The 13,818-nt window shown below is 43.3% G+C and overlaps 1 protein-coding gene across 2 annotated transcripts in view; it reads left to right on the top strand.

Moving 5' to 3' along the window:
* LOC123754118 (nonsense-mediated mRNA decay factor SMG9) overlaps positions 1 to 13,818 on the top strand; it is a 117,839-nt gene that overhangs the window by 89,394 nt on the left and 14,627 nt on the right. For both annotated transcript variants that reach the window (XM_045736314.2, XM_045736315.2), the window contains one exon: positions 326 to 425. In XM_045736314.2, the coding sequence (XP_045592270.1) occupies positions 326 to 425 (100 nt within the window). The remainder of the gene's footprint in view (positions 1 to 325; positions 426 to 13,818) is intronic.

Below are 13,818 nucleotides of genomic sequence, written 5' to 3'. Positions count from 1 at the left end.
GGGTGTTAGTCAGCTGTCACGGGCTGCTTCCTGGGGAAGGAGGCCTGGTCGAGGACCGGGCCGTGGGGACACTAAAAGCCCCGAAATCATCTCAAGATAACCTCAAGATGCTGCCATGTTTACATATAAGTAGCACTGTTTATATTTCAGTGGATGGAATGGGTTTATATAGCAGATGGTTAAAATAAAAAGTATTCTGATGGAAAAAAGGGGAACTTGGGTTGCTGTTCGTAAGAGTGGGTTTTCATAAACTGGGGACCTGCTATATTTTACTTTGATAAAAGAAATACTAATAACAAATAATAAAAGTATTCTGCATTTTCAGGTGCTGTAACTTTCGCTGAGGCTCTGAGTGAAATGAGGCGCCAGCTGTTGAGTGTGCGACGTTTACCCCTCACCCATCTTACTCTTACTGAAAAGTCCTGGTAAATATAATCAGTAACATCAATTATGTGTATTAATAATGTTTTATTTGATCTTGAAATATTCTTTATTCAGTGGGGAGTGCGAATAACAGTTAAAGTACAGTAGGATGGTGGATATTCAGTTTTCTGTTGAACAGAACACAGTAACAGTCAACCGAATAAAATCAAGTGCAAGTGCAGTTAAAAGCTATGTACTTCACGGTGCAGTCCTTGCACCACTGTTTTCCTTTATTCTCATATCAGATACAGACAAAAATACAAATCACAGTTTTGTATCATCTTTTGCAGTTGACACTAAAATCAGCGTGAAAATTACTTCTGTTGAAGACAATGTTAACCCTTAAGCTGCTAAGGGGTCCTGAGGAGATTTACACCCCTGTGCGCAAGAAAAACAAAAATTCTAAAAAAAAATTTCGTCTTCTAAAAATGTTAATTTGTGTTCCCTGAGCACGGGGGAAAAATAAAAAATCGTAGGTGACATATTTTGGGCGCAATAGGCCGAGGAAGTCTGGCAAAATGTGGGCGTTGACAGAGTGGTCGTCAGAGGCGGTCAGCGTCACCCAAACTGTCAGGTGGGAGTTGCCATGAAAAGATAGCTGAAAAGATTATTACCTAATTATTTCAAGGTCTGATTGATTTTTTCTTATTTTTTTGCAGTAATATTATTCAATAGTGTGTAGTGTGATACAATTGTAACACGGGTTAGGGTTCCTCTCTCTTTACTTCCTTCTTTCTACTCCCTCTACCCGTATTCTTACTTTTATTTCTAAACCAAGGGACTCCAAAACTTTTACCAAAGCCAACTCCACGCCACGTGGTCCTAAGACGATTGACCGACTTAGGATTCTACACCCAGTATGACGTGACCTAAGCTCTGAACAAAACCCTAGAGTCACCTCTGCTGCCACCACCAGACCAGTAATACAAGAGCAATGATCGAGGTCTGGATCGATCACGCTAATTAATCAACCTAGGGGCTTGATCCCCACTATAAACGATGACCTTGAGTGTGGAATAAATTACACGGTAATGATAATTCCGATTCGATGTTAGAATCGGCGCCCAATGCAACTCTGCCTCGTGTGGACCACGTGACCAGGACAAGTATACACACAAAACACATGGAAACAATAAAATGCAAATTAATAACAAATTTAATTTATTAAACGAAAACTAAAACAAAATCTAAATATGTTCACTCCCTATCAATTTAACACTCCCTACTTGACCTGAGTGGCAAATGAGACTATTTCTATACTTAACAATAGCAACTATACCTTGGGCGACCACAGTTCTAGGTGTTGGGCCTGTTCTTGGGGAGAGGTAAGATGTTTGACCTCTCCTAGCTGCTTCCGTGACCACACTGATTTTTCTCTTGTCTGGACTACCCCAGACAGAACATTGTATTGTTCCGCATCGCTTACCCAGTTACTTTAGCAAGGTTAAGTTATAACAATTAAACTCTGTTGTACTTAATTGATCCAGACTGGTTGAATTATTTTACTGAATTAAATTACAAACATCTAACGGCAGAGCTGTTCCCGATCCCCAAAATGGTTAATAAAACTTTGAGAAATATTAGACATGTCAACCCTGCTGACCTATGACCGCCGGTCACTCCGCCTCAAAAGTTAGATCTGATTCGTGACGTCACTGATGGTGACTTAAACTCAATAATTAGAATACTCTTGATATTGTATCCAGTACTATTATACAATACAATTTTAATGCAAAATGAATAAAGGCTAATTTTCTCTAAATTACTGAATACTATAGGATGATTCATTTTACGCAGCTATGAACAAAGCGTTGGTTATTTCCACCGCGAATTCCCCTGGGGGTCAGGTCACCATGCGGCTCAGCTTCCCATTCTCTTTTGTCGATAAACCACTCTGGATAATTCCTACAACAGCCTAGTTTGTTACAACCCCCCCGCACAAGCACTTAGTAAACCTTGTTAATTTGTTAAAATTCACGAGGTTTAGTATCCAAACCCACAATTCAACTCATGCCACAAACAAAAGCTAACCTAACTAATAAAATTTGACAAATAATAGTCCAACATCATAATGAACATGTTCATATTTCATAAATTTCTCAGCTGTCAACTGACAGCAATCTTCTAATATCAGGAAACATACATCCTACCCTTACTGACATAGCTAAATAACATGTCCCTACTCTACCATCAAAAACTAGCTATTAAACTCTCTTGGCTCTTCACTAGCCAAGTCCATGTGTCCTCTAGAGCCGGCCACACCGTGCTCAATCAAACATTAAAGTTATATCATCAGACTGAACTTTCAGTCATCCGGGAGCGTACTACGGAACTATCAAGTTCACATCCGTGTACTAACCACTCCCCATCAATGTCAACCTTGACATGTTAAGGAACACACCTAATGTTTATTACATGTATCTAAAAATAAAAAAAAAATTCCTATACTATATCACAGGTTTCAGCTGACTGTACAGCCAAGTGTTCTCACTCACTAGAAGTGTCAATGTTTATATTGGTCCGCCTCTCCTGTGTTCAAACATTCTGAAAAAAATAGCACAACATAATTTTCCATAACCGTTTGTTCTGGGCTGAGACAATTACACAGGGGCTTCGATTTTGATTACTGACCAATTTATAGTTAAATTTTCATATATTATACCAGAATTATTTTAAATCTGTTTTTCAACATTTATAAAGAATTGATTCTAACTCTGTTTTTCAACATTTAAACAAAAGTGTCCAGATGTTCTTTACACAGATGTTCAGAGCCAACTTTGTTGTTTGTATCAATTGTTCATATTGAGTAAACGGAAAAAAAAAATCGATGCTGCTGGATGCTGAATGTAGTCGCTGACGATGACGGTGTCGATCTTGCTTCTTCTCATGTGTAGACATCAATACCTGGTCCTCTTGTACTCCCATCCGGTACTACTGAATGACGACAGAGTGTAGTAGAGCTGAGTGCCAAGTGACAGCTGTAGAATACTGTTACTTCGGCCTTTATTCTTGCTCTCGACAGTCCACACGCCTTCATATCAATCACAGTTCACACGGCAGTCTTGATGTTAAACTTGACGGCGCAGATGACCACAGCAGAACAGGACTGGCTGTACCAACAGTGTCTCTTAGCAGGAGTGGTGTCAGAAGGTCGTAGAGGCGGGTTGCTTGTTTGCAGAACAGGTGAATCTCGTCTTCCATCATTGCTCACGTCATCTCAGGCGTTTCTTGATGTCCCCAGGTTACTAGGCCGTAAACACCAACTGTGTATACCCTCGTACCGCCGACTTTAGGCCAAAGGAGACAATTTTGCGACCTTCTATTGGCGAGTCCCGGTACTCTGTAGGGAAACCGTGCCTTCCACCTGTGACCGCCTTACTTCCGCTTTCTTGTTACTTCAGATGACGTATTCATTAATCTTCCGGCGAAATTCTTGAGTACTGCTACGTGCTTTCCATTTCTTGACCCCTCCTCCAACACTGCTGGAATGGCTGCAGTCTTGATGACGCAGCAGGTGGGTAGTGGTGATCTCGAGACAGCTACCCCGGCGTTGTATGGCACCTCCGGTGACTGCTATAATGTGGACAGCTCGCTGGCCCTGACAACCTCGTTAGTGACGTGAGGCGTCGGCCGGGTGACTCTTGGACAGTCACTCATCCCCAAAGTAACTGATGTATGGGTTACTGGGTCTAGTGGGGGGAGGGCTTTGTGTAACGTGCCTCCCCCCTCGGTCTTTACAGACAAGGGTTCACGTGTGGCTGGAACAACTGGGTCGGTGTACCAATCAGACCTGGGAACAGACAGACACAACACAGCGGAAGCATAGATATACTCTGGGTTTGGTGGAGGTGGAACCCCAGAGCACGGTAAAAGTTGCTACCTGAGTCAAGTATAGACATAGTACATCTCATTGCCTTTACAGGAAAATCTAATCAATACTAAATTATACTAACTAAGGAAGTTACTTTACTGTACAGCGCGAGATCTCGTCACCATAGGGTGGCGAGACTGCACCTGACTACTGATGAGCGATGACAGAGGGTCATCCTCATCTTCTGACTCGTCGGTGAAGCCATGAGTCAGCACTGCTGAGTCAGGAACTAGACCCGCTGAAGGCAGTTCTAATTCCTCTCTAGCATGATAATGTTTCAATTTATTTACGTGAATTGTCCTTTCCACCTGGTCCTCGAACACTCCTTTTATAACAAGATTAACCGGCCCCGCCCTTTTAATTACTCTATAGGGTCCTCGCCACCTCGGAGCTAGTTTCCTGCTCTGATTGGCGGGCGCAGCCTCATTCACTCTCAATACGAGGCTTCCTTCCTTCAACTCAAGAGGGCGCACTTTCTTGTCATAAAAATGAGCATACCGAGTCCGTGCCTTCTTGGACGCTTCAGCTGCAATATTCCATGCATTTCTCATTTTACCAAGAACCTCTGAAGGATAGTCCTCCCCGTATGCAACATTATGTCTGTTAAGCAGACCTGACGGGAAATTGCATGAATTACCAGTAAACAAATGAAGTGGTTGGGTGTTAATTGATTGGTGGATGGCAGTATTCAAGGCGAACTGAACATAGGGTAGGTGTTCATCCCAGGTGTTTGCATCATGTTCAGCAAGGATTGCAAGCATATCCTTGACTGAACGATTAGTCCGTTCCGTCATTCCGTTTGCTTGTGGGTGGTAGGCCGTTGTAAAAGCCGAAGTTGTCTCTAAAATCTTACAAACTTCTCTAAATATATTCCCATTGAATTCTTGACCCCGGTCAGAGACTAAAACTTTAGGAGGTCCGAATACAGTAACGAACCTACGCAAGAATGCATCTGCAACCGTACGAGAATCCTTCTGAGGTAATGCAACTAGTGTAGTGTATCTAGACAGATGGTCAACTAGCACCAACACGTATCTGTTACCCGCATGACTGTGGTGTAAATCAATCAGATCGGCCCCCACACGATCTAACGGTTCACAAATTTCAGGAAATTCCTGAAGTGGGGCTTGTACCTTAAGGGTACCTTTCCTCCTCTGGCAACGAGGGCACGACTTCACGAAATTGATTACCTCAGAAAGTAATCCTGGAAAATAAAATAGAGACTTTGCTTTTAAGTGGGTTTTAAAGATCCCCGGATGCCCTGCAATTTTTGAAGCATGCGCAAGCTTTAACGCTGATGACCGCAACGCGTCCGGAATAACTAGCTGAAATACTGCCCTATCATTCTGGCTATTAACATAATACAGGACGCCCTGTTTCATTTCAAAATCATGAATAGGTAAATTCTTTTTCTTTTTCGGGTATTTTCCTCCCTCTAAATACTCAATAATCTCTTTCCATCTAGGCTCGCTCATCTGGTATTCTCTCATTTTATCTGATGGAATGGTTTCAATGTTTTCATTAATTTGAACTGCCGCTATATTTCTACTTAGCGTATCTGGCACAACATGGGCTGGACCAGGCTTGTACAAAATCTGGAACGAGTGGGCCGAAAGTTCGTGAGACCAGCGTGACATTCGTGGGCATTTTGTTCGCTTCTTAAATATGTGTGTTAACGCTCGATGGTCTGTGTAGATTACAAAATGCCGCTGAAATAGGTAAGGCTCGAAATACCTAACTGATTCTACTACTGCCAGTGCCTCCCGATCCGTAGCTGAATAACGAACTTCAGGTCCTTTGACCTTCCTACTGAAATAGGCTACTGGATGGGGTAAATTATCCGCATCTCGCTGAATTAAGCACCCGCCAATAGCAATACCGCTGGCGTCAGTGTGCACTTCCCACTCTTTCTCAAAATCAGGAATAGCCAATACCGGTGTCGTGATTAGTTGGTCTTTCAGTTTGCGATAGGCCTCGTCATGTTCTGATTTCCACACAAACTTCGCATTTTTCTTTGTCAGATCAGTCAGGGGTGCTGAAATGCCAGCGAAACCTTCAATGTGACGACGAAAATATCCGGCCGCCCCCAAAAACCTACGCACGTCCTTTGCTGTCCTTGGAGTAGGCATGTCAGCAATGGCGCGGCAAGAATCTGGGTCAGGTCGGATACCGTCTGGGCACACCTGGAACCCCAGAAATTTGAATTTCTGAGCCGCCAGGGTGCACTTCTGAACATTCAGCCTGAAACCTGCCTGATCTAACAACTTCAAAGTCTCAGTCAAGTCCTGCAGGTGTTCCTCAAACGTCCTGGAATATATCACAACATCATCCAGGTACGCTAAAGAATGCCTACCCAGTACCGGACTAAGGATAAAGTTGATGGCCCTCTGAAACGACGAAGGCGCTGTCTTCAAACCAAACGGCATCCTACGGAATTGATAAGTGTGCCTACCATCCGAGAATGCTGTTTTTTCCCTATCTTGTTCTGCCACCGGAATCGCCCAATACGCCGATTTTGCGTCAAGAGTTGAGAAATACTTAGCAGCACCAAATTGATCTATTATCTCCTGTATTCGGGGCAACGGATACACATCACCCTTAGTTAGTTCGTTCACCTTCCGGTAGTCAACACAGAAACGATAACTACCGTCCGGTTTCCGAACTAGCACAACAGGAGAGAGCCACGGTGACGTACTAGGCTCTATCACGCCCTGTCTCAACATTTTCTGGCACTCCTCCCTGATAATGTTCTTTGCCTGTTCCGGCAACCTCCACTGTCTTGTGTACACAGGCAAATGGTCACCAGTTGGAATGGTGTGCTCGATCTTATCAAGGAGACCAATCTGGTCATCCTCTGTCGCAAACAGTTTCGGGAATTTTCGTAAAACTCCTCTCAGTGCCTTCCTATCCGCCTGTGCAACATGTTGCAAATCAAGTGCTGAAATTAATTTTTCTATTTCCTCTACATTCTGTGCAACATTTCTCGTCTCGTATTGTACTTTGGATGGTGTTTTAGTATTCAACATATTCAGTGCACTACATTGTGCAGTGACGGCTGGCGTCTCAGCTGACTCATGGTGAAAGATTTCTGTGTCCTCCACCATGGTTCCCTGAGATACCCTATCACCTGCCCTGAAGCGAAAAGTCTTATGTGAAAGATTGACAACTGGAATGAGTGCACCTTTATCGAGCACTACAACTAAGTGATGAGGAATTAATAAACTATCACATCTCCCAGCCACCTGAAGGGTGGTACCTGGTTGTATGTGACGTCCCACGGCTACTTTAATAAATTTAACAGAATGTGGTGGGCAACTCTGTTTGGTCAATGCATGCAAGGCGCATGACCTCTTAACTGTGTCTGGAAGAGACTTAAAAATCAATTTTGGAAAGTGCGCATTATATTTCAGCTTCCGTTTAATTGAAGCTACAACTGGGGGATGGTCGATCATCTCCACTGGGTAGGAAGTCTGTCCCAACTGCAACCTGCAGTTCCTAGCCCCTTTTTGAGCAGACAAGGAATAATCAAATCGCGACAGAAAATCAGTTCCCATTAAGATGTGACCAGGAAAATCAAGGTTCTCTACGATCGTACATGTGTGAGGCTGCAATGCCCCATCAATCTCAAAATTAACTGTACCTTGACCTACGATCTCAATCTTCTCCCCATTGACCGCTGTTAATGTCTTTGCGCAACGTTGAAGACGTGCATACTTAAAATTGCTGAAGGCTGACTTTTTAATTACCGTTGCCTGGCTTCCTGTATCAACAAAAGCTGTCAATCTCACACCTTCCACTTTCACCTCAAAAGTAGGCCTACCATCACTAGGAGCCTGCTTTCATGCTTTCGTAGGAGTGACTTCGCAATCCCTCTGTATATGCCCGCGCTTCCAGCAGGAGTAACACCTCCGCGGATCTCTGTTGGTACCCCGCGCAGGGTGGCTCGAACTTGCAGCTGAGGGCTGCTTCCCGCCTGATGAACCCGCGCCACAGTTCCTCGGCTTGGCTCCCTCGCCTTTACTTAACGCCTCTACGTATGGCGACAACTGAGTGCCCGGCGTCTCCGTGCGCATCTGCCTGTCTAAGGCTGTGGCGGCCTGGGGTTGGGGTTGAGGTATGGTGTGGGTGGCCTGGGGTTGGGGTGTGGATGGAGGTTGGGGTTGAGGTATGGTGTGGGTGGCCTTGGGTTGGGGTGTGGATTGAGGTTGAGGTATGGTGTGGGTGACCTCAGGCTGGGGTGTGGATTGAGGTTGGGGTGGGTATGGGGTGGCCTGGGGCTGGAATGGGTATGGGTATGGGTATGGGGTGGCCTGGGGTTGGAATGGGTATGGGTATGGGGTGGCCTGGGGTTGGTATGGGTATGGGGTGGCCTGGGGTTGGTATGGGTATGGGGTGGCCTGGGGTTGGTATGGGTATGGGGTGGCCTGGGGTTGGAATGGGTATGGAGTGGCCTGGGGTTGGGGGAAGGGTTGGTATGGGAACTGAGGATGGGGTTGGTATGGGAATTGAGGATGGGGTTGGTGTTGTTGTAGTGACGGATGAGGTGTACCTAGGTGGTCCCCAGTGGTGTCGGAAGAGGTGCTGTCCTCTACACTTCCACTTCCACTCCCACTGGTCCCCACTGACTGGTCATTATCTGGGTTAAACATTTTCTGTGATTCCTGGTGTGCCACGTCTCTTCTAAACTACCCTTTAGTACACCCTCGACCCGGACTCACTACAACCGTGATCTTACACAAATAAAAAAAAATCACAACTCTATTCTAAGAGAAAACTACTAAATTCCCAAAATAGGAAATACAACGATTTATCGAGAGAATCGCTGAAGTGAATCCAATGAATGAGTGTCTGCCCCGCACTCGTGTCTGACCGTGAAATATCCCGCAGTTCTATTGCTGAAACCTAAGTCCTTTACGTTAAAAAAATTAAAGAATCTAATTTATATAAAACAATTTAAATGATAACGCAACTAACGCGCAGCACTCGTGATGGATTAATAAAGAATATTTACTGTACTCGAATACTAAACGCGCTTGAAGTGAGCAGCGTGGCCCCTGATGACTGATGGAGCGGGACCAGCTGCGCTGAAAAAAAACTAAGTCCCGCGCTTTTTCGCTTAAACGCTGAAAAATCAAAATTTTTGTTCTGAAGGAAAAATAACTAGTTTTACGTTAATAAACCGCTCTAGCGATTAATATAGACACCCAGGACCTATAAATGCTTACTAAAAATTGAATTTTTATCAAAAACTGCGTTTTTACTCAATTGCTGGACTCTGCCAATTTTTCTGACTCCGAGGGAAAAAAAATTTCTATCACCCCAAATATCACAAAACTCCTTTAATTCACAAAAATTTGGGTTTCTCGTTCCCAGATATAAATACGTTATTATTTACTACTGACGTTGTATACAGAACAATACTGACACATCGGGCGGTTTCAACACTCATTAATTCGAATTTTCGTCAAAATCCGAGATTTTCACCTCAAATGGACTCTGACAAAATTACAACACGATTTTCTCGAAAAATAACTAAATTCGGCAAAAATGTAATTATCACTGTTTAATGTTTTACGAACCGAATTACGTCCCTTGCGCGCACTTAGAGAGTAATACTGGCCCCAGAATATACACAAAACATGAAAATTCGAATTTTCGCCAAAAAGTCAGATTCTAGCCCAAGCTGGACTTAGAAAATTTTCCACCTACGTTTCTACTGAAAACAGAGCTCTAAGTTTACAAACACAATTTTACCGTCTTACTGGTAAAAACTAGAAAATATCACTCGCATCGACTGGAGAATCCTAATGACGCCCAGATCATACACGTGACCCACGAATACAAATTAATTAGTTAACGAGTTTCCGACATCGACTTAGCCGAAAACTTATCCCAAAATACTTAGAAATATACCACGGACTCTATTAAGCATTTACACGCAACTTATTATCCCTTAAACTCCTTCACTTATCTATCGTGACCGACATATAGCCCTAAGTCCAGAGGATTAACTACACTCTAGCAACAACGCCTCTGACTTAGACTAATAGAACAGGGAATAACAAAACTTAACGTACGCACTTAGCCTAATATGCAAGAAAACGCTAAACACTTGGGAAAAATTTTAACCGGGGATTGAATTTAGGGGAAAAAATTAATCTAGAACAACGCAAATAAACGGAAATTACTTTATAAATTTAAGTATACTTAATTCAAAAATGCACTCGACTTAATCATATAATTGTCCTTACCGGCTCGCCGTACCACACCTAGCCTAGAGGCCACACCATCTAGGTTCCAACAGAGCGACACGCAGCTTTCAGCAACAATTATGACTAGGGACGACTCAACCTCCACTAAGTGTGCGATCACTTAGTTGTTGAATCGCTGCTAGGTAGGTTACTAGTCCGTCCCTCGGAGGCCGCAACGCCCTTCACGGATTACGTTTTTCCTAGCGTTTTGGGTCGTCTAATAACGCCCTCGGACTATCTATTGGCGTCCCTCAGATATATCCGCCCCCGACAGCCCTCAAGGAACTGCTGTTGCGAGTATGGTGGCTCCCAACACCTCTGAATTAATTGCAATGGGTCGAGTATGGTACCCAGTCCAATCAACTCGGAGCGGTCTCCTTTTCAATAAATCTAATTTTAATAGCCTAATCTTACTAACTAACCTTAATCATATCAGCCCGCATGACCCAAGATTCGCCAATCCCCACTCAAACGCACTTGTGGGGCGCACTGCTAATCCTGGCCCGCGGCTGTCTCCTTAGTATCCGCGCACGTGTTCGAACGGCTAGACGCGTGAGCCTTTCAACAATTTCAAACAAAATTGTTGAAACCACCGCTGTGCACCATTGTAACACGGGTTAGGGTTCCTCTCTCTTTACTTCCTTCTTTCTACTCCCTCTACCCGTATTCTTACTTTTATTTCTAAACCAAGGGACTCCAAAACTTTTACCAAAGCCAACTCCACGCCACGTGGTCCTAAGACGATTGACCGACTTAGGATTCTACACCCAGTATGACGTGACCTAAGCTCTGAACAAAACCCTAGAGTCACCTCTGCTGCCACCACCAGACCAGTAATACAAGAGCAATGATCGAGGTCTGGATCGATCACGCTAATTAATCAACCTAGGGGCTTGATCCCCACTATAAACGATGACCTTGAGTGTGGAATAAATTACACGGTAATGATAATTCCGATTCGATGTTAGAATCGGCGCCCAATGCAACTCTGCCTCGTGTGGACCACGTGACCAGGACAAGTATACACACAAAACACATGGAAACAATAAAATGCAAATTAATAACAAATTTAATTTATTAAACGAAAACTAAAACAAAATCTAAATATGTTCACTCCCTATCAATTTAACACTCCCTACTTGACCTGAGTGGCAAATGAGACTATTTCTATACTTAACAATAGCAACTATACCTTGGGCGACCACAGTTCTAGGTGTTGGGCCTGTTCTTGGGGAGAGGTAAGATGTTTGACCTCTCCTAGCTGCTTCCGTGACCACACTGATTTTTCTCTTGTCTGGACTACCCCAGACAGAACATTGTATTGTTCCGCATCGCTTACCCAGTTACTTTAGCAAGGTTAAGTTATAACAATTAAACTCTGTTGTACTTAATTGATCCAGACTGGTTGAATTATTTTACTGAATTAAATTACAAACATCTAACGGCAGAGCTGTTCCCGATCCCCAAAATGGTTAATAAAACTTTGAAAAATATTAGACATGTCAACCCTGCTGACCTATGACCGCCGGTCACTCCGCCTCAAAAGTTAGATCTGATTCGTGACGTCACTGATGGTGACTTAAACTCAATAATTAGAATACTCTTGATATTGTATCCAGTACTATTATACAATACAATTTTAATGCAAAATGAATAAAGGCTAATTTTCTCTAAATTACTGAATACTATAGGATGATTCATTTTACGCAGCTATGAACAAAGCGTTGGTTATTTCCACCGCGAATTCCCCTGGGGGTCAGGTCACCATGCGGCTCAGCTTCCCATTCTCTTTTGTCGATAAACCACTCTGGATAATTCCTACAACAGCCTAGTTTGTTACACAATAAACAAATAGTTTTGTTGTTATTACACTATGTACACAGGTTATATATAAATATCTGCATGTTTTGTTCACCATAATGAACCACTAAGTTGGTATTATGAGTCAAAAAGTAACGAGGAGTGACCGCCACACACCAGCCAGCCACTCGCTGCCACTCCCTCCCTCCCTCAGCAACACCTCACTCGCCCACATTCTCCTCCCACAATACTGTTTTTGCTTTTTTTCACTATGTATAGACGTTATATATAACGTCTATACATATTTTGTTCACCACAACTGTACAACTAAGCTGATATAATTAGTTCAGGCACTAAGAGACATCACTACACACAGCTGACAGCTGCCTCCCTCACTCATTCAAGGTTATACGCACTATAATTTCTCCCCCAACAATACTGTTTGTGGTGTTATTACATTATATACACACATTATATATAAGTATCTACATGTTGTATGTACTGTAGATGTACACCTAAGCTTGTAGGGTGCCCAAAGAGCATAGTGGCCATCCTCTGCATGGCTAGACAAGTCATGCAGACGACGCCATCTCCGTCACCCAAATCCCAACATAATCCTTTTACTGTTATTACACTAATACACACATTATATATAAGTATCTACATTTGTGTTCACCATAGAGAACCACTGAGTTGGTATGGTGAATGCAGACAATAACAGGTGGCCACAGTCAGTTAATGATGCTATCTCCCTCCCTCCCTCAGCATTATTCCTCCCACACAGCGCTAATTATCACAACAATCCTGCTATTATCACAATCCTGGTCATTTTTATCACAGTCAGGGGTCATCTGTAATACTTTCATTGCTAAATAATAGCAGTTACATATTTATTTTGACTTTTTAGGCAATGCTGTGGTCTCAAGCTGAACAGCAATGCTGTTATCTAATGCTGCGTGCTCCAGCCTTGGTGGCTCCCACTATGGCTCTCATACCGGAGAATATTGCCCACGATTTTTTTTAATGGCGTCTGTTTACAAGAGCCCTGAGGAAGCTGATGTGAACCCCGTGTAGCAGCAGGCCATTTGAATCGTGCCCGGCACCCAAAGACGTACATATACGCCATGCCCACGGTGGGACAAAGTTACTCCGAGCATATATATATACGCCATGCGCAGTTTAAGGGTTAAACTACAAGCAGACATTAATAAAATTTTCAACTGGGCAGCAGAAAATAACATGATGTTTAACAATGATAAATGTTGTACCAGGAACTCGGGCCGGGCTTGGGGAGTAGAAGAACTCTCAGACCCCCATCAACCAGGTATCAACCAGCTTCCATACATATATTATATCCCTCTCGTTTCCATTCCAAAGATTACATACATTGTGAGTGCTTTGAGACAGTCTCAGTAATTTGTGTTTTAATGTTCTCTGTATTCCTTCTATTTTGGAAATTCTCCTACCTTGAAA

The sequence above is a fragment of the Procambarus clarkii genome, chromosome 6 (assembly GCF_040958095.1).
Source record: "Procambarus clarkii isolate CNS0578487 chromosome 6, FALCON_Pclarkii_2.0, whole genome shotgun sequence".
Taxonomy (NCBI): Eukaryota; Metazoa; Arthropoda; class Malacostraca; order Decapoda; family Cambaridae; genus Procambarus; species Procambarus clarkii.
This window is presented reverse-complemented; position numbering and strand designations above follow the sequence as displayed.